The sequence below is a fragment of the Lissotriton vulgaris genome, chromosome 1_2 (assembly GCF_964263255.1).
Source record: "Lissotriton vulgaris chromosome 1_2, aLisVul1.2, whole genome shotgun sequence".
NCBI classification, from domain to species: domain Eukaryota; kingdom Metazoa; phylum Chordata; class Amphibia; order Caudata; family Salamandridae; genus Lissotriton; species Lissotriton vulgaris.
This window is the reverse complement of record NC_141686.1, coordinates 63945434-63973189: the sequence shown is the minus strand read 5'-3', so window position 1 is coordinate 63973189 and position 27756 is coordinate 63945434. Positions and strand designations below refer to the sequence as shown.

The 27756-nt window shown below is 43.2% G+C and overlaps 1 protein-coding gene across 1 annotated transcript in view; it reads right to left on the bottom strand.

Annotated features, from left to right (window-relative positions):
- The window catches only part of LOC147733916 (differentially expressed in FDCP 6 homolog), a 276207-nt gene that overhangs the window by 55098 nt on the left and 193353 nt on the right, over nucleotides 1–27756 (bottom strand). The window contains exons 5-8 of the mRNA XM_086952810.1: nucleotides 27402–27548; nucleotides 23654–23762; nucleotides 15701–15873; nucleotides 14623–14730 (exon numbers count right to left, since the gene is read on the bottom strand). Of these exons, the coding sequence (XP_086808936.1) occupies nucleotides 14623–14730; nucleotides 15701–15873; nucleotides 23654–23762; nucleotides 27402–27548 (537 nt within the window). The remainder of the gene's footprint in view (nucleotides 1–14622; nucleotides 14731–15700; nucleotides 15874–23653; nucleotides 23763–27401; nucleotides 27549–27756) is intronic.

Sequence of the window (27756 nt, the reverse complement as noted above, 5' to 3'; positions counted from 1 at the left end):
ACATCTCTTTTTCAGACCTATCCTATTACCATACCCCCTTTTAGTCATTCATGTCTCTCGGACATAGCCAATGGTTGTATGACCTTTTGCAGGGACTGGTCCTGCTCCTACACATTCAGTGTATGTGCCTTGTCATGCTGGAGCCAACGCTGGCATGCTCAGTGTGAGAAACTGGGTTATTGTTTGACTGGGCTGTGAGCCCTGGTCAAGCAACAGCCACAATCCCTGTCCGGGTAAAACACAAAAGTCAACCCTGGGTATTTTAGCACAAAAAGCAGTCAGGCTTAACTCAGAAGCAATGTGTAAAGTAGTTATGAAGCACACAAACAGTAATAAAGTGAAAACACAACAGAAGGAAAATCTCACAACAATATGAAAAAGAGAGTACATTTTAATAAATTGACACCAAAACAACAAGATGGTTAAGAATTTTCAAAGTTTTTAGTAAAAAATATCACCTAAAACATCAAAGCGCCAACCTTGTACATGTAGTTGCGCGAAACCAGGTCAAAGTTGAAAAATATGCAGACTGAGCTGGACGGCATCTCAGTAGTGAATTGGGCCCTGCCAGCGCTTACCTTTGAACTTGAAAACAATTATGAGAAAAAGTGTCTGAGAAGGTAAAGCTCATTGTGGCAAAGCTCCAGTAAGTGTCCAAAGAGGGAGCTTCGTTGTCGGATAGCCTTAGGTCGAAGGTGAAGATTTCTATGTTCGGACTTAGGCTCTGAAATGGAAGTTTCACAGGTTTGTAGCAGAAGACAGTTCCATGAAGTTGGATACCCCCTTAGCAAAGGACCACTGAAAAGCTGTTAAGTCGATCCAACCTGGATGCACCTTGGGTGGATAGGAGAGCAGGTCGATCCTAGTCTCCTCCTGGTTCTCAAGAGCATTTTGTAGCTAAGAAAAGTCCTCACTTTTGGGCACCTTTAGCAGCACTTCGAAGGGCCAGAACTGTAGAGGCCCCACTTGGAGGGTAAGGGCTCACTAAGACTGGATCCAGGTATGGGTACAAGATGGAGGGAGTCTTGTGCGGCTGTGGCTTTGAACAGGAGGCCCACAAACTAGCCCTTGTGAGGCACTCTGGAGGCCCTGGGACAGATGAGGATCCAGTCCTTGAACCTGGGCACCGGGGTTGCAATCCAGCAGGGCAGTAGTTCCTTTGCGCAGTAGTCTAGCAGAGTGGCAGTCCTTCCAGCAGCACAGCAGTCCTCCTTCCTGGCAGAACATCAACAGGTCCAGAAGTGTACTGAGGAGTAGGTGTCTGAGGGCCTACGTTTTTACCATGGTGCCCTCCTTCTGGAAGGTGGGTGAAACTTCTAGACAGTGGATTTGAAGTGCATGGAATTTCCTGCCTCCCCTGGCATCCAAGCTGGCTGCAGTGACAATGTGGGGATGTTAGACTCTTTGTGTGAAGGCAGAGCACAGGCTATTCAGTTGCAAGTGGGGCTCTGCTCAGCTCCACCCCCCTCCTGCCAGCAGATGACCCATTAAGGCAAGCATAACCCGCCTATTGTGCGACTGTTGGGAAGGAATCCATAGTGCCTGTCACCTACACCCAGTCACGTGACCCAAGACAGGCTATTGTCACAGAAGGGCTTAGGGCAGAAAAATGGCAGCTTTCTAAAAGCAGATAAGTATCCGTATCTGTAAAGTGCAAACTACTCACCCTTAAGGGTCTCAAGGAGCTGGGGGCCATTGTGGAAATTAAGTGAGCTATTGCCCAGAGTCACATGGTGCTGAGCTGCCGCCGGAGCCGGACACTGAACCGTCAGCCCTGTGCTCAGAAGTCAGCTGCCCTGGCCGCTGCACCGCACCTCTCCTAAGTATAGGATTTGAAATGTGCAGACCTTTATTTGGTCAAAATAAGTGTTGTTACTAAATGAAAGGTGGCAGGGTTATAAATACTATGCAACCAACTTGTTTGGGTCGCATAACCTGAATACCACGTTTTGGCAAACATTCTTTGGGATTACCTTCCTTTTAACAAACCTTTTTCCTTAGTTCTCTCCTACTTTCTTTCCTTTTATATTCTTTAAATTTTGTTGGGGATTTGAGCATGTTCAATTTGCTGTATGTGGTGTTAAATTTGTCTTATATGTTTTTCACTATTATATAATGTAAATATTATTGTTTGGTCCATTGAAATGTGGTGCTTTTGCAATCCTTTCTAACGAAAAGATTCTTCAAAGTAAATAATATAAAGAATAATTAAATTGAATAATTACCAAAAAATACAAAGATTTTCAAAGTAATTTGGTTCCAATCACTATGAGTGGCACGAGTGATTGTTTGAATTGAATGATTAAATAGTAGCAGTATTGGCATTTCTTTGTTTTTTGAGTATATATTTAGCCTAGCCGTGCTGGTTAAGGGACAGAACCCTTTATTGATTACAACTTTCTAAAAGTGCCATTTTCAGAATTGTAACCATAAAACTGACTTTACCAATGAATCAGGGTTGTCATTACAGTCCAAAGATACCAAACATAGCAGAGCTACCTACTTCCAATGGAAAATTACAGCGTATTAAATGTAATAAGGAATCCCCAATATTATCTTATGGGAGAGGTAGGTCACACAGTAGTGAAAAATTAATTTAAGAGTTGTTTACTACCAGGACATCTAAAACTTAAAAGATCATGTCCAACTTTTTTATTACAGCACCCTGCCCTATCGGCTACCAAGGGCCTACCTTAGGGGTAACTTATATGTAATAAAAGGTGAGAGTAAGGCTTGGCAAGGGGAGTTTAATGCAAGTCGACATGGCAGTCTAATACTCCATTCAGATTGCAGTGGCATAAGTGGAACATGTCTTAAGGTGCTACTTAAGTGGGTGGCTCTATAAGTACTGCAGGCCCACTGGCAGCATTTAATTTACAAACCCTGGGTATATGGTTTACCACTCTACAAGGGACTTATAGGTAAAATAAATATGGCACTTGGGGCTAAACCAATTAAACCATGTTTAGGGGAGAAAGCACAAGCACTTTAGTACGGGTTAGCAATTTTAAAGAGCACAGGGTCCTAAGGCCAACAAAAACAAATTCAGCAAACATGTGTAGGGTACAGGCAATACATTTGGGGATGACCCTGCAGAGAGGGCCAAGTCAAACACTCAGGCGATTACTAGAATACTGGGATCACCCTTATGGTGCCATGCTTAGCATGACTGTGTGAATCCTTGGAGTGACAATGTAGGTCACCCTGTACTTTATGGTGGCCCGCTTGGCATATTAGTGATGGGGGCACGGCCAATCTCATAGAAACATTCACTGGACTATTGGGGGTGGGATACTCTGTTCCTAACAGTGGTAATGCCTGTTTTCCAGCGCTGGGCCAACCCTCTCACCATTGGTTATCTCATGTGTCTTTTTGCCAACTGAGGGGTGATAGGAGTTAGTACTCTTGCAAAGACACATAATTAATAAGGTAAACCATTTGGCTACACAATAAGGAGCAGAAATCAGTAAACTAAGTTTAAAATGTTTAATTGCAAATTAGCAGTCACGTTAATGTAAATAAATCTCAATACCCTGCAGTACACAGATAAGATAATAAATGGATAGCTAAACCTCCTAAAGAAGTTCAGGCGCATCAGTACGAGACAAAGAAGAAGTTCAGTCTCAGCAATACAAAGAAGTACCAGCAAAATCCGATGCTCAGAGAAGAGTCTTCGGTCATCTCTCCTAAACATGAGTAATATCTAAAGTCTTCTAATTTAGAATCTAATACTAATTACGCTGGTTAAGTCTGAAAGAATCTCATAAGTTAGGAAAACCCAGAAAAATAGAAAAATGTGGGAATTTGTAGGTAGGAGTCAACATTTCATAAGCTCAGTCAAGAGTCTTCTAAGTAAAGGGAAATAAGTGTTAGCCTAAATGGAGGAAGCATAGAGGGCTATACCTCTCAAAGTCCAAGGAAAACTGGCCAAAAACAACCTATTAGAACACAAGTTAATACTAGAAGAATTGTCTGGGTAACACCCATTGATCATAAGGAGCTCCATTGTTCTTTCCATTCTCACATTGTAAGCTGCAACATTTGTGCAATTCCCCAGACCAAACCTAGGAACTTTATCCACCTTGGGTACCTGTCACTCCTTAAAGCTTTTTATTGAATAGAAATGGCACGCCATGTTCTTTATCAAGGTCTTCTTCTCAGGCTCTCTATCACTAGTGCAATGTTACATCTATTCTCAAACTAACAAACCATGTGAAAGTATCTGAAAGGAAAAAGTCACACAAGTAAAAATTAACACAGCATTATATGTAGAAAGATATACAGACCTAATAATGCTAACTTAGCATTTTAATTCAATGGTGCACATTTTTTTTTTAACTTTATTTTCAGATTTTCTTGTACATTATTTCAACAGAAAGGATTCTGATTGGTACAATTTCAGGTATCACATCACATAGCAAACGTCACATACATAGAATCTTGTAAAATGAAGCTCAGGCACAACAGCAATTTTGACGTTCATAATAACAAATTTCGTTTGTCAGACCCATCGGCCGGATCGTCCCCTCCACTCGAACCGCAGAAGACCATCTATACCCAGGCTGTATCGAAAAGCATTTCAAACCGTGAGATATCAGCATGCTTATCCCACCCCCTCCCGTACAAATCCATTTTCAGCTTGAGAGGCAGCTTTCTGGCGTTCACGTTCAATGTATGCCATTTGTGGGCCCCATATGTCCTTGGGGCGCGACGAACTTGGCATGAGGGAGGCATATAGTTCACAGTTCACCTTGCAATGGGCCAGTCTATGTAACCATCTCTGCAGGGTAGGCACAGTACGTTGACCCCACAGCAGCGCTATTTCCCGCTTAGCCAATAATAGCCCAAGTGCAGCAAATCTCCTAAACTTTTGGGAAAATTAACCGTATATATATGCCATAAGTGCAATTTCCGGTGTGGGAATAAGTGTCAGCGCTATTGTGGCTCCCAATGTGTAATGAACTCGTTCCCAATATGCCTGTAGTTTGGGGCAAGTTTATGTAAGATGAGGAAAATCGGCGTGTTTAGCAGAACATTTCAAACAGTGGTGTGGTCTGGAGGGATCTATTCTGTGTGACATGGCTGACGTGTGATATAAGCGGCGGAGAAATTTAAAGTGAATAAGCTTGTGTCTGCTGTGTAGGGAGACTTCCCTTGTTGCCATGCAGCATTTCGCCCATTGATCGTCCGTAATGGGACGGCTCAGGTCTTGATCCTATGCAGTGCGTACTTTAACATCTGTCACCGGCCGCAGACTAGAACATGACCTATACAGTTTGGAGATGAGGTGGGTACCCCTGTCGCTTTCAATTATCAATGTCAATGGAGTCATCTGTTCAGGTGCAATCGGATAAGTAGGTATCGTTGCTTGCAATGCTGAACGAATGCATTGCAACACAAAGGTATCCATGAATGATCTGTCTTGGAATTGGGCCTCTTTGGACACTGAGAAGATATGATCGTCTGGATATAGATCCCCTATCTTTGTGATGTTGTACTTACTTAATGTATGCTGTATAAGCGTTTCATCTGTGATGGGGAGCCAAAGAGAAATTGGAAGAGGATGAACCGGAGAGTATATTGTGTTAAGTCCTAGAAGTCTCCGCAACCTGTCCCATGCCCAACTAGTAGTGGATTTGTTTGTTGCACGGGTCTCTGGGGATACCCTTTGGTAACACCAAGGACAGCTTCCGCGGGAGTACAAAATCTGCCTCAGGTCTAAAAAATGGAATACGGGCGTCAGGGTGATATCACGCAAACGTGTAGCTACTCCGAGCTACTGAATATAAATGAAGATCGGGTACTCCGAAGCACCCTCTGTCACTTGGAAGAGTAAGTACCTGCCAACGTACACGGGGCCTCTTCCCCCCCATACCAGTCTTATTAGATGTGCACGTAATAGTAAAAAAAAAATTCTTAGGGAGAAGGATGGGGATGTTATTAAATACAAAAATTTGGGGAGAACAATCACTTTAAATATAGCGACCCTGCCCACCATTGACAACGGTAAGCGCAGTCAGCGATCCACCTGTGCCTCTATTTTGTGCATTGCTCGACCATAATTTAAACTAATAATACTAGCCACGTCTAAGGGTATGTGAATACCTATAGACTTGACAGAATCGGGACACCATTCAAGAGAAAAGGAACAATCCTAAGGAGTCGTGCTCTCCGAAAATTATAGATTTGTGCCAGTTGATGCCTAACCCTGAAAAGCGGCTAAACCTAAGTATTTCCCTTATGATAGGTTCAAGATTGGCGCACATATAGAATGGTGTTGTCTGCCTAGAGTGAGACTAATAAGGGTCCGGTGTTGAATTGTAAACCCCGGCGGAGATTTGGCTCCTGGAAATGCATAATCAGAGGATCCATTGCCAAAATAAATGAAAGGGGGGGAAAGAGGACATCCCTGTCGCGTGCCACGTGTCAACGAAAAGGGATGGGATAGTGTGTCATTTATGCGAAGTCTAACCATTGGGATACAACAAGGCAGTGGTGGCAAAGAATCCCGCAGGCATCCCCATGTGGCGTATTGCATAGAGGAAAAATGGCCATTCTAAAGAAACAAAAGCCTTTCCGGTATCTAACAATACAGCCACGGAGGGCACTTTTGGATCGATCCTGTGTATGACAGTAAAGATGGTCCGAAGAGTGAGTGAATAGGAACGATGTGGTACGAATCCCAATTGTGCAGGGGAAATAATAAATTCCATTAATTGAGAGAGCCTGCTGGCGATAACCTTAGCCAAGATTTTATATTCAATATTTAATAATGAAAGGGACCTATAGGAGCTGCATAGTGAGGGGTCTTTGCCAGGTTTGGGAAGGGTAATAATAACTGCCTCACGAAGCATGGGGGGGGGAGGGGGAAGAGTACTTGCCTCTCAAGTGCCTCTGCATAGACTTCAATCAACTGGGGTGTAAGAATATCTTTGTAAGCCTTATAGAAGTCCCCGCTAAATCGGTCTAAACTAGGGGCAGACGAGCCATGGAGTGCCTCTATTGCTCCCACAACATCCGCTTCAGATATGGGCTCTCCCAAGAAATCTTGCATGTATTTTTCAAGATACACTAGTGCTATTTCAGACAGGTAATCTTCCTGATCATTGAGATTGCGGCCAATCCTAGAGCTGTAGAAGACCTTGAAATACTCTATGAAAGTGTCGCGGTTCTCTGATGTGGAGGAGACCGGCTGATCCGGGGGGGGAGTATATCTGTTATGTATGCCTTGCTGTAAGAGGGTCGTAGCATTTGCGAAAGTACTCTTATCGGTCTTTTGCCCTCTCCATATCTCCCAGTGGCGGCTGTTGACATTTGAAAGTGGTGAGGCGTAAAAAGATATTCATACTGCCCTGTAGCGAGCGAGCGTAGGGAGCGAGCCCGAACCCCCTAAAGAGGGTTCGGGGGGATTTCCCCCTGAGAAAATTTTGAAAAAAGAGTGGACAAATGGTGCATTTTCAAGCAAATTTGTGAAAGCAGGAAGGTTAATAAAGCAATTGTGAAAGTGCAGTTATTACTTTACACTACTCTACCTTTAATTCTCTCTTGCCCTGTTCTGTGGCTCTCATCACTCTTGCTGCATCTCTGATATCTCCTCTTTCCATCGCACTCTCTTCCTCTGTGCTGCCACTTCTCTCCTCTCAACTCTCATCTCTCTCCTACCTCTTTCCCTTACCTATATCACTGATATCGGTTTCACCTCCTGGCTCCCCTTCTCTTTCTCAAAAGTCTTTCCCACCAGCTGTGGCCTCCTTATCTCTTAACTGTCTTTACCACCCCCTTTCTCAGATGTCTCTATGTAACGTCTCTGCTCCTCTTTATCTTCGACTGTCTCTTCCCTTTCTAACTCTCTATGGCTCTTTCCGCTGACTCTCACTCCTATCTCTTTATGGCCTTTCTTTCAACTGCCTCCACCTCTCTCAGCAGCGTCTTAATAATCTGCCTCTGATTCCCACATTTCTATCCTCCCCAACTCTCAGTTGTCGCTTTTCTAGTCAGTAGTTTTTCATTGGTTTCTTTCTTTCTGCTGCCTCCTCATCTCACTCTGAGCTGTTGTCTAGTGCTAGGAGGTGTTGATTCTGGAAGAAAGCCTGCTCTGAGCTCATCACCTATGAGGTTAGGTAAGCTAATCACGGCGCACACCGTGAGTCAGGCCACGTGATCGCACAGCTTGGATCATCCATGCTGCCATTGCCAAACAGTTCGCAAGACAATGAAACGCCAAGAGAAACCTTCAAGCAAATACGTCGTTCTTTGTATTTACAATGACTTTGCTAAGCTTGCTAGTTAAAAGAAAATGGTTATCCTGCCTTTGATTTTTCTCTGTCACTAGGAAACAAAATGGACGCTAACACAAATAGTGTCATTTACGTATGATGAGTCAATACTTGAAAGATCACAGAACGTGCCAGGCCAATAGTGGGCCAGGAAAACAAACAACAACAGTGTCTGGGAACATTACAGAAAGTACTGCTTATGAAGTGTGTGGGTCTGTGGGTGAAGAAGTTCAGACAGCTCTGTCAAGTAGTGGTATCCGGAAAAAAACGTAGTAGTTCCACAATGGGCCCCGTGGCTACTGTTTGAATTATAAAATAAATCAATAATCAGACTGCACCAATGGAAACTATGTAGTTTCCATTGGTGCAGCAGGTGCGGTGGAACCGGACCTACTGAGCTCTGATTATTGATGTATTTTATAATTCAAACAGTAGCCACGGGGCCCATTGTGGAACTACTTCGTTTTTTTCCGGATACCACTACTTGACAGAGCTGTCTGAACTTCTTCACCCACAGACCCACACACATATATGTTTTGGCATTTTTTTCTTTCTGCATGATACGAAAATAAACTGACCAAGCTTTAGAAGGCAATATTTAATTGCTAATTAGTTCCTTATCTGATGAAGACCCGATACGGTTGCGAAGCCCAACCCAGCAACTCCAGACACAAAGAGCACACATTTGTACGGTGGCATTTTCGTCTCTTTTTTTCTGGGAAAGAACACAGTTGCAGAAGCGTGACATACAAAGACTAAGCAAATAAGAAAGACCGTCTGGTTGCATCTTCCTACAAGAAGGTCTAATGCAGCTCATAAAAGAGGTGAGTGTGACTGCTGTACAACACAAACATAGATAGCGCCGAACCAATCCCTCATGAACCATTTATTGCATTATGATTACAAGTAGGGGTGCGTCACGCGCATATCTCAGTCTTATGAAGCATAAGCAAATTTTTTTGTGAAAGCAAGAAAGAGCGCTTTCAATTGTGAACATTCGCATTCTGGGTATTAGTTTGCGCAATTGCTATTTCATCCTACTTTACATTGTTTTTCTAGTTCCATGTTTTGAGTATTCCTCTTTTTCTCAGCTTAGTTTTAGCATTACATTTCCACTATGATTCAGGATTATCTACGTTCTATAATGACCTTTCCCATTTGTGAAATGTTCCACACTTCATCACTGCATTCTGCAAAACCACAACCTACTGAGCAATTCCTTTTTCACCCCTTGAATTCATCAAATTAAATCTCTGGGGTAAAATATACTATCTTTGAGTAGTCATTACAGAGAAACAGCATGTCACAAAACGTTTCATGACCATACAGGGCCATAAACCAGCTCCTTATGTTATGTTATGAGTTTAGTAGCGACTTTATAATTTCTGGAATGCATATATATTTGGCAGTACTTTGACCATTGAAATATGTGCTGCTTTGCCCTCCATGATTCGAAATATACCTGGTCTCTCTACCATGTCAATGCAGACCATTAAAGTGCAGCATTTATTAGATTTTAAAATGGACATTGGATTTTAAATTCTTGTGAGCTGTGCTTCTTTAGGTTACTGTAGACAACTTACTTCTGACAGCCATTTCTTTGTTGAAATTGAGCAGGCTCACCTGCAATCTGCACCCGAATGTTGACAATTTACGTCACATACATTACATTTCTATTGGTTCGTTAATGTACTGTGGACCATGACCGCCATATCAGGCATGTGTTATCTCAGGGCACTAGCAAACAGTTTTTGCACAACTCCCAACGCTTTATTCGGTACACCTGTCCTATTCTGTGACCAATCCGTAGTTTACTGCATGCAAGTAATGTATACCCTACCAGTCAGTAGTGTGTTGCTATCACCAGCTTTTAATGAGAAATCATTTTAATTGATTATAATAATATGAATACACAGTTTTTGGAAAGCAACTTAACTTTTATATTTCAGGTCCATACCTGCAGGTCCTGTCGGAATTTATTTTTACACGTCCCCGTCCAACAACGCTGAACGCTCCAAAAATAATTCAACTAGTGCAGGTGGGTGATGACAGACTCGATGACTAGGTGTTAAGGCCTCAGAACAGACAGTCTCTGTCCCTCATGCGCAGCGCACGAGTCACGACCACGAAGAGGATTGGAGGAAGGGTGACTGGCCGTGGGCCGGCCCGATTTGCCCAGAAACAAAAAAATGCCCAATCACTGAATGGCTTAACACTAAGCCACTACAGTGATTGGGCATTGCTTGCCCACCACGAGAGATGCTCCCACCCCCGCGGGGAGACACTAGACTGCTGGGAACAAGAGAACAGACACAGTCGTAGTACTGTTACAGGAAAGTACTACAGTAGTAGCCAATCCTGACGCTGCTCTCTTTAGAGGAGAGCTGCTCTCTAAGGAGAGCCGCTGCTCTCTTTAGAGGAGAGCTGCTCTCTAAGGAGAGCAGCATCAGGATTGGACTGAGCATAAAAAAATGCCGCTCATTTTTCAAGCACTGGGGTACGTTGCATAGGCAAACCCCGTACTCTGCAGTGCTTGCTTTTTAAAATCCACTGAGTTTGCTAGCTGCAGAAAGGCAGCTGGGCAAACACCACATGCGCAGTGCGCACTGTGCCGGCACTCCAGCGCCACCCAGTGTCAGACAGTGGTGAACATACTGTGACATGAGCGAAGCTTGACACCACGGCCGCAGGGCAATAATTATCGGGCAATTTATTCGAGCGGCGCGTTAATTTATAAAACTTTTATTAACGCGCCGCTCGAATAAATTGCCCGATAATTATTAGTGGGGCAACGCCCCACCGCCTAAATGGTAAAACCGCCACTGATATCTCCTAGCAGACTGATATTTACCCAAAAATAACAGTTACTTATCCGCGTCTTCACCAAAGTCGACCAAGAGTTCCAAATGCAGAGTTTCAGCATCTTCCATGGCATTGCAAAGCAACTCATAATCTAGTGTAGATATGTCTCGCTCAATGCGGGCCAGAGTGGCACGCAAGTCTTTTAGAACACAAGCACTTTTAGCGATGCAAACACCCCTTATTTATGCTTTAAAGCCCTTCCACAGAACCGCCCGAGTATCCACATTTCCAGTACTTATGGTAAAATAATCTCAATGGCTTTTCGTACCGCCGCATTAAAAACCTCATCCTGCAGTGCCCTGACTGGAAATCGCCGCGGTCGCTCAAATCCCTCAGGCCGAGGGACATGTAAGCGAAGTATTATTGGGGAATGGTCAGAATATGTCCGTGGCAATATTTCAAGGTCTCGAAACCAGCCAGCAATTCCTGGAGAAATCAGCCAATAGTCTATGCTGGTCCACGTATCATGATAACCGGAATAATGGGTATATGTCGTGTTGGTAGGATTGTGCTTCAGCCAAAAGTCTATTAATGAGAGTTGTCTACATGTGTCCTGCAATGCGCGACGGGAGCGTGGCTTGGAGTCCGGGGACATGGAGATGCTGTCAAGCCTGGGGTCCAATAATAAATTGAAGTCCCTTCTCATATTAATCAAACTAGGTTTGAGTTTCATCAAGTGTATGTGTAGTGAGTGAAAAAAGTCGGGGCGTCAACATTTGGGGTATAGACACCTATTAAGGCCCATGAGTGTGCCTGTGACTATAAGGAACCAGCCCTCGCTGTCCTCCACCACTTTGCCAGGGCTGAAGGGGGGGAGCCTCTTATGAATACGGAGAGCGCTGGCATAGCTGCTATAATTGGCAAAGTATCCACGTGTCCCCCAACTGTCAGCCATGTTGTTGGTATTGGCTTTGGGTAAAGGTGCTTCCTGTAGACAGGCGATGTCGACCTTATGTTGCACTAAATAACTGAGTACCTGACGTCGCTTGCGGGTGTTGTTAAGGTCCCGTACATTCCAGGACATAAGGGACAAACCAGAGGGACCAGCAGAATTACCTAGCTCAGCCATAATGAGTATACATCAAAAAATATGTGAACAATTTGCATACTAAAAAAACATGTGTATGTGACCTTTTCTATCATCATTGAAAATGCGTAACCATCGCAAAGTCCCCCACCACCCGCCCCGCCTCCCACCACCCAGCCTCACCCAATCCCAAGTAAGGAAGTACCATGACCCACTAATAAGCAGGAAGACCCAACTAATTGAATGAATGTGTAAACAACCATTGGAAAAACACTTCCATGCACACTGGACCCAACAACAGAATAAAGTATACACCTTAAAGGGTGGCAATGGCACGTCAGCCGAGCAATTAACTTATTACAAAACAGAAATATCGTAAGCATTACCCCTTACCCTAAGTTCCATACTAGCGTCCAAGACGCTATGTGGAGGGGGAAGCACCTCCATCTCCAGACCTGGACCCACTATTATTCTTCTTGTAGGTATGAGAAAATTCCACCGCCTCTGTCGGAGTGTCGAATATACGAGAGCGACCTCCCACATCTACTTTAAGCCTGGCAGGGTAAAACATTGAGTATTTCAATCCCAAATTTCTGAGGGTTGCCTTCACCCCGTGGAACTTGCGGAGGGCATCTGAACCATGACAGTGAAGTCTGGAAAGAAAGAGTTTGGAGCCTTGCCAAATGTTGTCAACTCGTTCCCAGGCCAGGCGCAAGATTGAATCTCGATCTCTGAAATTCATGATCCTCACAATTATGGGTCTCGGTGGCAGGCCAGGATTAGGCCTAGGGCCATGGGAGCAGTGCGCACATTCTACATCAAATCCCGGGGAGAAGGCCTCTCTGCCAAATAAATCAGATAGCAAGTGTTCCACAAATACATCCATCTTCCCGGCCGTAGCCGTCTCCGGGATGCCTAAAACGCGCACGTTGTTGCACCTACTTTGTGCTTCCAAGTCCTTGTTCTTAATTGCAACCTCTTTTAAGATTCGTTCCACTCTGTCCAGTCATTTCAGTGACTGCGCCTAGCTGTCTTCAATGTCCAAAACGCGGCCCTCCACCACGTCGAGGCGTCAGCCATCTGCCATCGAGAGCCTTGAACTCCGCTCTCATCTCCTGAAGCATCGATGTAGACAGTGAGGAGAGATCATCCACGTTGTCCGCACACTGGGCGTTTTTCGCCATGGTGGGGGTCTCTTCAGAAATGTTGTTCGATACTTTCTCAAAGGGTGAAGTCCTTTGTTTAGGGTCTTTAAGGTCCATGCCACCGGCGCAGGATTGCAACGTGGGGGCAAAGTAGCAATAAGGTTCCAGATGCAGTCGGCAAGGCTAGAACCAACCAGTTTTCGAGCAAGATGAGTGCAACCACGCCCTGAGGAGAAATCTGCGGCCCTATTTCACTTCAACACAAGGCCATGAGGTAGGATGGAACGCTGTGGATCGTGCGCGTATCAGATCACGCATAATGTCATTCTCATTCAGGAAGGTGTTGAAGGGCTGAAAGGGAGGAGAGGAAAGGCAGTACTATGGCACCCAGCAACGTCAATGGAGCACCGCGAGCGTCTTGACCAGAGTGCAGCCACAGCAGTGTAATAGGGCTTCCTCTACCCAAGCAAGCACTTATAGTTCCAATCGCTGTTGCTCATGTTCTCCTGCCGCCAGTAGCCTCTCAGGGTAATGTGCCATGAAACCAGGAGAACATAGTGCCGGTCTGCGCTCCGTGATGCATGGGGTCGTATCAGAGGTGGGACAGCCGTGAGCGCCCTGTCCTGTCTTTTAAATATCAGTAATAGTCTATTAGTTTGTGATCTAGCTTGAGGAGAAATATGTAAAATCCTCAGAATGTATATCAATATGCCCTCCTTTCACAAATCAGTTTGTTGTTGTTATTGAACTAAATTCGGATACTAGTGTACTCGTATCTTACAATACTAGTGGATCGTGATTCTTAGTACAATAATTTGAGCTATTCTAGCAGTAAAATGCTTAAATACTTCAACACCACAGGTAGATACACCAATTTGGGGACTATATCTTGAGTCTTGCCTACGTTGTAATACTTCTGCCATATGGCTGTCCACCCTATGGCATTTTTATTAAGGTCATGTTGCACTTAACTTTATTTATTTTAGCTTCAAAAAGTGTCATTCACGTTGTGACATGAAATAAATGTGTTAACACCTTTTATCCTTTGGTAACTTATTAAATTGCTAACTCATAAGCGCCATGCAACAAGCTTGACTAGCTGAAGATAGCAAGTGATTTATCATTGACTTAAGGCAAAAATGGACAATGACAAAGGCATTGCACAGATGACTGCCTGCCAGACCTTCAACCATAACTTCTGCCCCATCAGTGATATCCCATATAGCCGTTTTAGTACTTCTCAAAATATTCTCTTTATCCAGTTCTCTCACTCCGACCAGAATATGTAAGTTTCTTTAGATGTCAGACTCACCATTTTGGCTTGCTTCAGCTGGGATTCCAAAGCAAGATGCAACTTCTCCTGCTGTTCAAATGTCTGTCGATTCTTCTTGTCCATTAGTTGCTCCATTTGCTCCTGAACCTACAAGTAGAAAATGTATACATCAGACACGTGATTTCATATAATATCAAAAACATAGATCAATTTTGCCTTCTTAGTTTAGAATAGTTAGCATTAACCTTTAGTGTTAAACTTTAATAGAGAAGCTGATTGGTACATGGTAATTGCCTTGCATAGAAACAGCAACTCTTGTCTGAGACGTCTTTACATAGACAGACAAGCAATCCTACGTGACCTACCTAGTGGTTGACCTACAAAGCCTTAAAAAGAGATAATATACAAAGATACGAGTGAACAATGATCGCACTCCTGCTTGACGCAAGTGCATAATGCAATGGATAAAACATCTTATTCCAGAAAAGAAGGATCCTGAAGTTTAGCACCCGATTGTAAGGGTGGCTCGTGTGCATTCGTGGTAGCATTCACAGTACATTGTAATTGAATTTCTTTATTATCCCAAGAGGTAATTCTGGCAACATATACACTTAAATAGGTTTCAAAGAGGTCCTTAAACTGAAGAAAATGGGCATTGAGCAAAAATTATTGCAAAATAGATTTTGTAACTTAGACTGATAGACAATGACCTCAAGTTTCTGGCCACTTGATCCAGTACGGGGTTGTGTTCACGCGCCCAATCAGCTCAGCATCTTCACACCCGAACAAAGGACCTTTATTGCCTCAAATCATACCACAGCATCTCCAAAACTCATTTCATTAGTGTAACAGAATGGGGGGGGGGGGAAGAGGAGGGGGGTGAAACAAATGGGAGGAAATCTGTTAGTTTTAAAGAATACATATTAGCACTTTTAAAAAATGACAAATGAGTTCCTTTGGGGTGTCCCAAATGAATGTGGTTATGCATCAAACCAAAACTCAAGTCATTGACTCCAAGTACCCATTTAGGCCAGATGCAGGCGATCCAGAAGTGGTTTTCTTGCCTGCATCTAGAGTAACATTGTTTTCTGCAAGTCATGGGTGCATGCTCCTTTACCTGAGATATTGCCCGGATGTAATTTTCTCTCTCCTCCTGAAGCCTCTGGAGTTCTTTTTCTTTTTCAAATGCCTTCCTCCTGTTCTGCTCACGCTGCTGTCTTCGTTTCAACTTCAGGTCACCATGCAAGGATGTCTTGTTCTCTGCCTGTAGCTTGATTGCAGTTTGAATGGCTGAAGATGAGGAAACAGGCAAATCCTATGAGCTCTTTGTTTACCAATCAGCACCACCCCTTATGTACTGCCTTCCACTGAACCTCTCTGCAATCACTTAACCCTATTAAGAAAACACATACATACCTTATTTCCAGCACTAGACCTACTATGGGAGTCAATGTGGCACAATCGATAGCGATTGAGGTTCCATGCATACCTAGAGCTTATATAAGCAAGTGGCCTATAAGCCCAATAAGTGCATAGACCAGTTTGTGGAACCACTTGGCCCCTTTGCCATTGTAAAAGGGTCTGCAGATGCTTTTTTGGGCACCTCTGTGATATGCATTTGGAAGTTATGCTCTGCGCAGTGCTAAGTGGTCATCCCTTATCTGTACGGCGGTGTAAAACACTGGAAGAGGGGTGAGCTTTGCAGTAAACACCAACAAGAGTCATTTCAAGAAAGCGTGAAAAGAAAAGGTTGAAGAATAAGGCCACCCTCTGCTGAGCTCCAGTTCCCTGAATTTACTCTTTTACAGATACCAGCTGTGTAACCATGCAAGTAGTGCTGCAAGCAATTGCTTGATTACTCAAAGGTGCTCTAGTGGGCTGTGTTTTACAACCAACCTTGAAGAAAGTGTGGGATTTTGTAAGGAAGTGATGAATAGTGGACAGGAAGGATTCTTCTGAGGTTCCGTTTACAAAGCTCAACTTGCAACAATCTAATAGCGACACAGCAAACATCAGGCACAAGACTGCTCAGCTCTAGTATATGCTCAGAAATAATATGTGCTGTGGCATGAAAAGATGGACGGAATGCTGAATAAATCAAACATTCTCCCCCTGGTCGAGACATCTGGGTTAAATCCATCGTTCTTTTGCTCACTACACCACCCTAGTTTGGACCAAGCCATATGCAAATCATTTGTTTAACCCTGATCTCTTGACTGGCGGTGAATGTTTGATGCATTTTGACCATCATTTGTTTGCATAGTGCTTTTCGCATAAAGTGCGATGGGTGTGCCCAGACGTGGGTCCCTTGTACACTGTGCCACTGAATTCAAGCTAGCCTGGCTGATGAGGGGTGATACCCCGAAACCGGCACTAGGATGTCTGTTGCTGGACCAGGGAGGACCTGACTTGGTAGTTCGGGCTGGACTGTTACCATGAGGACCAGGGTCAAGACTGATTTGCTTATGGTTGGGTCCAAAATGGGGTGGCATGGTGAGCAAAAGAACAATGGATTTAATCAGATCTCTTCACTGGGGTGAATGTTTGATTGATTCATCATTTCGTCCATCATTTCTTTTCATAGCAGAAATAGGCGAATGACCTTTACAATGCAGTTGTTACACCGCGATACATTTGCATCGCTGTCATTACAACGCAAGTCGTTAAAACGACTTACGGTGTGTGGCGCTCTAAACTAAGGAATAGTATGATTTACTATTCCAACACCTTCCCTGCTGTTACACACACTGGAGTTGGAATAGTGAATCATACTATTCCTAAGTCCAGTGCCTCTAGCAGAAGGCGCTGTAACGACTTGCATTGTGATAACTGCGATGTAACGTACCGCGATGTAAATGATTGAACTGTAACGTCCTATATTCCAGAAATATGTAACACTAAATCTTTAGTTTTTAAATGTGACAACAAGCTATATTTAGACTCACACATCAAAGCCACAGTTTAAAGTACCTACTTGACTGAGACTATCTATGAAGATCAATAAAATCATTCCTTCTACCAAGTCTCATACATTTTGTGTACACCCTAGCAATCGCCTGCCTAGAATACAGGACAACTGGACTTTCAGCAAGCATTGTTCACATAAAACGAGTTCTACATCTGGCAGCCAAAATGATCCCTGGCACCACGAAATATGACCATCCCTAGTAATTCCACAACACAGCTAACTGAGGAAGCCTGCAGCGTCTTGAGGTGTTGAGGCTCTGAAACTGAATACTCTCAAATATTTAAAATACAAAATCAAACCTTGAGGCCGCCACGAAAGCTTCACAGCTCCAACGCACGTGATCATGTACCCATCAGATGTGCTAAAATCACGATCCTGACCCCGTGATTTTCAAGATTTGCTCCTCTTTCCCTTGTTTCTTAAACACACAGAAAGAACTCTTGATACTGATCAGTACTTCTAACCTTGTTGGTTGCGCACTAATGTGAATTATAACTAGGCTGGCTTGACTGAGTCTTTTCCATGCTCTTCTCTGTCTCCCGCCCACGAATAAGAACCCTTGCTTAAGATCTTACTCTCCTCTCTCTCTCTCTCTCTCTCTCTCTTAAAACACTTTTTTTTACCAGTGTGCTCAGTCTGCCAAGACCTATAATTGGGATCTAATTTGCACAATTCTTGCACTCAGAAAGAAACGTGTCAACTTCATGGTTGACCTTGTAGATTTTAATGACTACAGTTTGACTGTTCTATTGCTGTAATTCATGAGGCACTCTTGCCTTGTGTTTGTTATTCTGCTTTTGATTCCCAACAAACGATAGAGTAACTGTGTAGTCTACACACCCAGCCATGAATTGAATGAAATAAAACTATATGAAGTTAATGTAGCCACCTGATAGTCTCTTGAATACAGAGCATAACCTAAGAGCGCAAAGCAGGCTGCCTTTGTAAACTCTAAAATGTTTTCTATTTTATCTGTAAAATGTGTCTTCCTGTACAAGGACTTATATGCTACCTCCTAGGGTTTGCACTACACAACAAGCCAAATGTCAATACCAGATTTAGGAGGGTGGAGGGTCAAGCACAATGTAAGGTGGAGGGATTACTGGACCTCAACGTGGTGATTGGGGCAGACTGCACTGGTGTCCGTGTTCCGTCATACTATGGCACTGTTGACTGGACCAAGTACACCCCTCCCACAAGTGACTCTCAGAACAGTCAAGGTGAGCGGTCCAAGATTTCTCAGGGCGTTCTTGGGGAGGATATGCAGACTCAAGCAATCTTGCAATTGGAACAAATAGTGAATGTCCAGGTCATAACTTTCCTTTTTCTGTGGCTCATTTTGGCGGCTCCACCTTTTTCTCATTGAATTGGCTGCTGAAGACTGCAGCTACTCGGTGGAGGCACTCTCGATGTGAAGCTACAGCACTCATGGTGGGGAATCCTTTCCTTCCTGTCTAGGCACTGAGGAGAGATCGATGAGAAGGTCTTTACACAGCGAAGTGACATGCTTAATCAACGAGCCTCTCTTCATGACACTTACTGGAGCTCTGCATTGCACAGTTCCCTGAGTACGTTCCCTTTCCCTATGCATTCTTATCCTTTCCCCGGGTTCCCATATACCTCACCATCAGGGAGGTCCCCAGTTTTTCCTCTGAAAAAGCCCCTGTGTGAAAAGTGGAGGGAACCATCCCTCCACTTTTCAGGTTTACACCTGAGCTAAAAAAACTGAAATTGGAAGTGAGGCAAAAAGAAAGAACATGGCGCTCCCAGTACTGCCCTTTAGCCAGGGCCACATACTGCTTAGCTAGGAAGACATACCAAAAAACTCTACAAAACCATAAAACTACCTAGTACTCATCCAAAATCTTAAACTCCACCAATAAGTCAAAAGAAATTTTCAGGATAGTAAACGATCTTTGCAATAACGATAGAACTTCCCCTCCGGTAGTTCCCACACAAGCGCTATGCGATTCCCTGAATGACTTTTTCCGCGATAAGATTTTATTGATTAAACAGAACATCTCTACACTTCCAGCTTGCGCCCCAGTGGATGACATCTATTTTAATCCCTCAACTTTACATTCTCTCCCCCTTATTGATTTGAAAACTTTTTGGGAATTATTGCCTAGAGTCAAATCAGGCTCCCCTATGGATGTCTGCCCCCCCCAAATCATGAAAGAAGTCGGTCGAGCCATGCCCAACAGCATGATATCCTTGCTCAACGACTCCCTTTCTTCAGGGATAGTGCCTAGTAGCTTTAAGCAGGCCTTACTGATTCCCCTCACCAAGAAACCTGGTATTGACCCGCTGGACCTCACGAACTACCGGCCTATATCCTTGCTGCCCTTTCTATCCAAAATGTTGGAGGCGCATGTCACCAACTGCCTCTCTAATTTCGTGGAGGAATCGGACTATCTCCAACCCAACCAAGCAGGATTCCGGCCTGGTCACTCCACTGAGGCAGTAATACTGACCGTCCAGAACACCTTGAGGTCCAACGCTGACAAAAATCTTCATCAAGCCCTGGTACTTCTTGACTTGTCCGCCGCATTCGACACGGTTGACTATTCTATCTTGGTCAACCGTGTCGAACAGGCGGGCCTTAGAGACTCTGCCCTAGCCTGGTTGAAATCGTTCATTTTTTAACGTACTCAGTCTGTCCGCTTAGGCGCCTTTTCTGCTGCCAAAGTCAAGTCTTTCTGTGGGGTGCCCCAAGGCTCTTCGTTATCTCCCCTATTGTTTAACTTGTACATGCGGCCCCTTCTTTTTGCCCTGAGAAAGCACAAAGTCACTGTATACAATTATGCAGATGACTTGCAGCTAGTTTTCGTTCTTAATTCCCCAAATGCTGTGGAGGACTTCCAAGCCACTATGACTTTAATCCAGAGTTGGATGTCCTCAAATCACCTTAAATTAAACCCAGGGAAAACTGAGTTGATCCTGCCCGGCAAGAGCGAAATCAGTTGGAGCCCTAACTTCTGGCCTGCTGATATGGGCCTTCCCCCTAAGAAATCCCTGACTGTAAAAAGCCTGGGGATAACCATCAATGAGGACCTCTCGCTAAAATCCCAAATTGGAACCGTGGTTTCCTCTGGATTTTTCCAATTGAGGAAAATTAGGAAAATCGTCCATTTCCTCACTCCTTCCGCCTTAATTCAGGTGGTCATGGCCCTAGTCCTCTCCCACATCGACTTCTCAAACAGCCTATAGCTTGGCCTACCTGTAGGACAACTTAGAAGACTGCAGTACTTGCAGAATCAGGCCGCCAGGCTGATCTGCAATGTACCCAAATGGGAATCGATCAAATCAGGCCTAGAGACCCTGCACTGGCTACCCGTGGCTCAAAGAGCCGAATTCAAAGCCGGGTGCATCATCTTTAAGGCTTTACAAGGCAAGGGACCTCTATTCATCAGGCAGCTGATTGGAAGATATGTTCCCTCACGTAACCTGAGATCAGCCCATAAAGACCTACTTGAAGTACCTCGCTTTAAGAAAAAACGACAAGGTGGCAGCAGCTTCCATTTCTTAGCAGCTACCCTATGGAATTCTCTGCCACTAGCCCTCAGACAGAGTAAGGACCTCCTGGCCTTTAGAAAGGCATTTAAGACTCACCTCTTCACACAGGCTTATTCGAAATAAAGATTCCTGCAGACTCTCCCCTTGTTATGTTTTTTATTTCTTTTCAGCGCCAAGAAGCCTTCGGGCGTATGTGCGCTTTATAAATTTTTAATAACATAACATAATAATAACATAACCATCCGAGAAGCAGCCCGATGAGGAAGCATATAATATTAGTGAGGGTGGTCCATTGTCCTCTCTTTTGGAAGAACCTCAAACTGGGCTTCTTCCTCAAGGTAACCATCTCTTGGTAACAGAGGTCCTAGTATCCTCTTTAACACCTTCCATACTCATGACGAGCTCAGCTCGTCATGAGGCACGGTGCTCATGTGCTCGAGTTAGAACGCTCGCACGCTGGGCAAATTCCCCTGCTGTGCGAGCGTTCTAAAGAAACGGGTGTGGTCATAACGAGATCAGCTCGTCATGAGCATACGACCACCGTGAGCTCATCATGAGCACCGGGCGCTGCGAGCGCCTCCCTCCCCCCAGCACAGTTCTTTATTAAATACTTAAAATCAAATATATTTATGCTGTGAACCTAATTCACAAGTATGTATTTATGTGCCAAGAGTGCAATGTTTACGGCTGATTCAAAAAGCACTGGAAGGCGTAAATGTATGTGGTCTGTGGTGTGTACTGAAGCAATGATTCATACACTGTGCTCGCATAGCTCTGCACTTACCTTACAGCACTTCCCATGGAGTGTTACGAGCAGGACTATGAAATCTAAGTCAAGTAGGTGAACACCCACATTTGCAACTTAGACAATCTTTACAAACATTTTATAGTCTATATTCCACGGTTCTCTTCACATGTGACTAACACCTGAACGTTTCATGCATATGTTCTGCATTAAGTAAGGCCAATTTCACGAAAATGATAGCAAACCACAGAGGTGATATAGGAATGGGAGACATTTAACAGAAAACATTAGCTATTGAAAAACCAAGCAAATCAATCTAAGAAAAGTGAAATTCAGCAATTTCCTCAATCTCAGTCTTACATACTGTACACACCATGCATTGAGTATTAGGAAAACAAGTTGAAGTTCACAGTCTGTCAGAACTGCCTGCACAAACACAGGTCGTTTACAATATATGTAAATTACACAGGTTAAGTCAGCAGTGTTTGTGACGGAGCCAAATACTGGTTAGCTAAAAGTCTGAACGTTATAATTCACGTTCTTGCAAACTGCACCCTATATTTGCATTACGTTTTCATATTATATTTATTAGTAACAGCTGGATTACACTCTAGCAAGCAAAACTCTCACAAATCTATTCCCTGTTTTAGATTTTCGGCCAACTGTCATTTCAAATCATACTCTAATAATAATAGTTTTACATTTTTGAAAGACACTTTGGGATGCAGCACTAGTTTTCTCTGGGGCCACGAATGCAAATCATTTTTTGCAATAATATTCCAAAATAAACATCTATAAGCAGTTAGCCATTGATAGAGTTAGTTGCCAAAAACTACTAGGGAAACATGATTTTAGGTGTATAAAAGTAGATGGGAGCATTAATAATATCCTCTATTATTAATGCATTTGCAGGGAAAACTTCACCTAAGGCTACTGAGTGCTTATTTCAAACATATGCTCACAATTGTTCACCCAACCCGAGTCCCTCTATGCATCTCAAAAATACGTAAAAATATTTCGCATCCATAAACTAATATGATAAATTTATCTGCTCTGGAGGTTTCTATGATTCTACCAGACATTACCCATCACAAAGAGCTCTGATTTTCCAATTGATTGCATTGCTACTGGTGTTAGGATTCCCAAATAATTGATCTGTAGCTTCACTCTGTGAATGAAACGCGGGGAAATGGTATGTTTTTGACACTGTTTGAGCTGTCGCCTAAACCCAAGATCTGCTGCTCGCAAACAAAATGATGCCATTAAGTAAAAGATTTTGGCAAAAGTTTTAGAAATGTTAATAAATTTTTATTTATGTTCTTCGGTGCAAACTGCTACAATGGATTTGCTACAGAAATGATATCTGGAATTGTGTTCGCACATTTGCTTGATATTCTTCAGTACCAATGATCAAGCAACTTTACTGATAGCATTTGTTTTAGATATTTTATTTTTTAAGCCGTGGACTGGGCATGAGTGCATCCTTGTCTCATCTGGGAAGTGAGACAATCTTTGGAATTACAAGATTTGTAATTACAAGAACACAATTATGACTTCTGTTTAAGCATATTACACTCTCATAAATGTTGTGTTTATTCACTTGATTTTGTGTTTTAATTCTTTAGCCGAAGAGTTGAGTAGGGTTGCCCATCAACACATACAGAAATATTTCACTTGTGGGAAGTGTTCTGAAAGGATAGATACCTAACAAAGGAGTTTAAAGCATGGGAAGTATGTGTTGTCTCAAGCATCCATGCACAGCTAAACAGAAACATCCCAAATTTGATTCACAAAATGGGCAAAACTGACTGAACTCCACACTATGTGCAAAAGTAACCCACCTAGCATCCACTCTTGCCGCTGCCGCATGTCCGAAGCACTCATCTCGTACGTGCGCTCAGGAGTTTTAACACAGAAGAGACATCTGCGGTTCTCCTTATCTGGGAGTACCTAAAATCACAAAGGAACTGGTTTTAAGACCAGCACTTCAGGTCTGGGCCGCATGTTTTATAGGAACAACTGCTTTTTATTGTACACATTATTCCATCAATGTCTGCAATACAAACAGAAAGGGAATGATGTTTATGCTGTAGCAGTGAACGTTGATTCGCCAAAATGCCATGAGTGGCGGAAGTGACCTCACACAATTTTTTGTCATCATTGGAATCATAGGAATTGACATCATGTGATTGACCCTGAATCTCAAGAAAATATGCCACACATTTTTATCCTGATGAAATTATAATAACTGCCATCATTGATGCTTAGTGTAGACCTAAAAAAGAAAAATTATAGCTATATCACAGGGAGATGCACAAAAAACAACATTAAGAAGGAAAAAAACAGTTGCCATACAGACCCACTAGAACTAATTTATATTGAACTAGCAGCCCGCCCCAGCGTTGCCTGGGGCAGAAGGGGGCTGGGGGCTGCATTTTTACCCCGGGGCAGAAGGTGGCTGGGGCAGCATGTTCTCGAGGGTTGCACCCGTCGACTCACTCCCGCTCCATCCCCCCGCCCCCCCCCCCTCGCCGCCCGCCCCGCCCGGACTCGAATTAAGTTAAGTAGCAGCCCCCGCCCCGCCTCCCGCCTCCCGCCCGGACTCCATAAACATTAGATTTAAGTTCGGTAGCAGCCCGCGCGGTGCACCCGCCGACTCCCTCCCGCCTCCCGCCCCCGCCCCCGCCCCCGCCCCAGCAACGTATCTCTCACTGCCACTGCTCCTCCGGTTCTCGCAGCTCCTACCGGCGCTGTTGTCCTCCGCTCTTCCTGGTTGTGGTCAACGCCTCTCCTCCCCTCACGCAGACGTCGCTCATGTCGTCTGCTCTTCCTGGTTTTGGTAAACGCCGCTCCTCCCCTCACGCAGACGTCACGGCCGGCGCTAGTTGCAAGGGACTACTTATTTTAATTTATTAATATTTAAAATTACGTTTTATTTTTATTTTTATGTAGCCTATGTCCTTTTGCTTGCCCTGAGGTTTTCTAAGATGTCTTGGGTGTGTAGATTGGCGCTGTAGTTCCCGAGTTTACCTTGCCTAAAGGTGCAAGTTCTCTCTTTATAATAGTAGTATAGATAAAACGTACATGTTGTTGGCTTGATTTAGACCTTTTTATTGTTTATACATTTTGACGTCATCACTTGTAAGTAACAATCACACTTGCAGAGTGCAGAAGTAATGATTCTTCCCAAAAACGAGTTTTCACACATTCACAATAATAGACTGTGGCAACAATGTATAAAATGTGTATTTGCTAATTTGTTCACATTTATTTTGTATTAGAAAGAGTGTGAATTCCATTTAAAATGTAATCTCCCAGCGGGACCAGCTGAAAGTAAACAGTTTATCTTCTGTGCTTGGTACAGATATTGCCACCTTTGAGGTCATGGGTGGCAAAAGCAGTGTTAGGGGGGTCGCAAGACGCAAGCCAGGAGTCGCAGCTGTGACCCCTTAATGACATCCATGGGTAGCTTGGCTCATACTCTGCTTAAGTAGGTCTGTCTTCAAAAGGCTTATTATTTCCGTATTTCTATCTTACTCCTTGGACAGGTGTGACCTACTCCTCAACGCTAAAGAGTAAAGCACAGTTTTGTGAATCAGGCACCTATTAATATGGTTTGAAATATTATCCAAAAAATGCTAATTTTGATCTGTTCAGACCCATTCTAAATTTTAGGAAAGTGAAAGGAATGTTTGTATCACTCTTTGTAATAGAAGATTTAATCATCAAATTGCCACCAAAAGTGAGAATCACAATTGTTTACCAAAGCAAATTACCAACCCTCAGAATTTTTTGTAATCTTTTTGGGTCTCCACAAGTGAGGACGGTTGTATGACGATCCATCGTCCTCCAGGTCATCGCGGGATTTCTCATTGCGGCAACTACATCGCAAAATGCAGTCACACCGGCCATTTTAATACAATACATCTAATGAACCGGGGGTCTTATCAAAAGGCCAAATGTACTAAACTATAAGGCAGGCGCAACTGTTATTAATTCAGTCGAGGATACAGAATTCCTATGAAGCCTTTATATGAGAAACGCAACAGTGAACCATAATCAGACACACAAGTGATTGTTAGTAAGACTCAAAGAATATAACTAAGTAAATAATGGATTCCCATCAAATGTCAAATGATGATCTTGTTTTCTCATTTGGTCATCGGGGTGACCTGTCTCCAGATCATCGAGACCGTTTTCAGCCCAATCTGTAGGATATTCAATGAGTCCAAGCCCACAAACACTGTGCTGACCATGAGGATGATAAAGTCATATGGGAATCTGTGCAGTGCAAAAATATAGAAAATGAAAGAGTGGTGAAGTAAAATAGAGTGGAGAGACAAGGAACAGGCGTTTTGGGGTACTGAGGCTTGGGGTATAGGGTTAAGTTTGCACTGCAATGGGTTCAAGGGAATGGCATAAGGAGCTAAAGGGTTAACATAATAGGGCAAAGGTTATAGGGTAAAGGATTGGAGAATGGGGTTAATAGTTTAGGAAATGACTTGAAAAGTATGGGGTGAAGATTTAAGTGTTTCAAGTGCAGGGTTAAAAGTTTGGGGAGTAAGGCTTAAGGGTATAATCTTAAAGGTATAGGGTTTAAAAGTAAAGGTTAAAGCTAAAGAGTAAATAACATAGGGCTAAGGGAGTGAAGTATAGGGGTTAAGGGTTTTTGGTTAACCCCTGTGTTTGTATTTGTTTAATGTTACAGTTGATAACGTGTAGGCGTGAACAAAACTCATTATGCTGGTGTAATTGCCATAGTTTTGTGCAACAAAATTAATACAAAATTAATGAGATTTAACCCACAGTGCGTAATTTTGCAGAGAAATTTTAACACCGAACCGTTAGGGTAATTTGTTTATGCAAGCTCTATTTCTGGTAAATCCTTTAGTCGAGCAGACTGATCGCGTAATTTTTTAGCTCAAAACTAAAACTTTTAATGTTAGAGGCAGTGTTTTGAAAGAGAGTGGCAGTTCTTTTAACGTGGCGGTGAACAAACTCTTGAGATTGATTATTTTTTTACCCGAGTGGAACAATCGGGTATTTTTTGTGTCCAAAGCTACAAATAAGAAAGCAAGCGGCAGTGTTTTGCATGCAAGCGACCGGGAATCGACTCCAAAATATAATGTTGAGTTTCATTTTTACCTGGACTGTTTTGATCATTTTAGGAGTGCGAGATTCATTTCAAGCAACATGTAATTTCGCATAATCTTGGGGTAAGTGTGCATAATTACTTTACAGCAAATGATGCTAGTTTCACACACGGCTAGTAATGTTTTTTCTTTAAATAGTGAATAAAACGTGTTAATTTTAAATTTAGGCTATCTAAAGATAAATCAAAGTGTTGCGTTTCTCAGTAACAATGCACTTCATTTCCATGAAACAGTGTTAAAGTAATAACACTTTCGATGTTCAAAATAAATGTTTTTTCCCCAATTAAATTATTCAAATCAATAAGGTACAAAAGAATATAGAGCTCTGACGACCAGAGATCATACACTATGCCCAGTGCATGTCTGGTTTAAGGTACTGAAATAAATGATGTCTTGTAATGGGTATTGGGTAGTAGAAGGCGACATTTAATCTCACCACTGTCACACATTCGACGTCAAGGATCATCTCCCCTTTCTTGTCCTGCAGGTCTTCACCCGTATAGTAACTGAGCAGAGGCGGCTTCAGGACGAACCAACGTTCATTCCAGTTCCGACGAGCCAGTCCTTTCTTCCAGAGATAACCCTATGTGGATGAGACAAGGAAGAGGACACACAGAGAAGCAAAGGGAGACCAGATTATCCTGGATTGAGCAACCAAAGCAATTGTAATTGTCAGTATCCTAGCAAAATGGAGAGGTAAATGATTATCCGGGGTTACAAAAAGCAACAAAATATGCATATGGAAACGCAGTCTCTGTAGAGGAGTCTGCTTAGCTTCATGCTCTCCACTG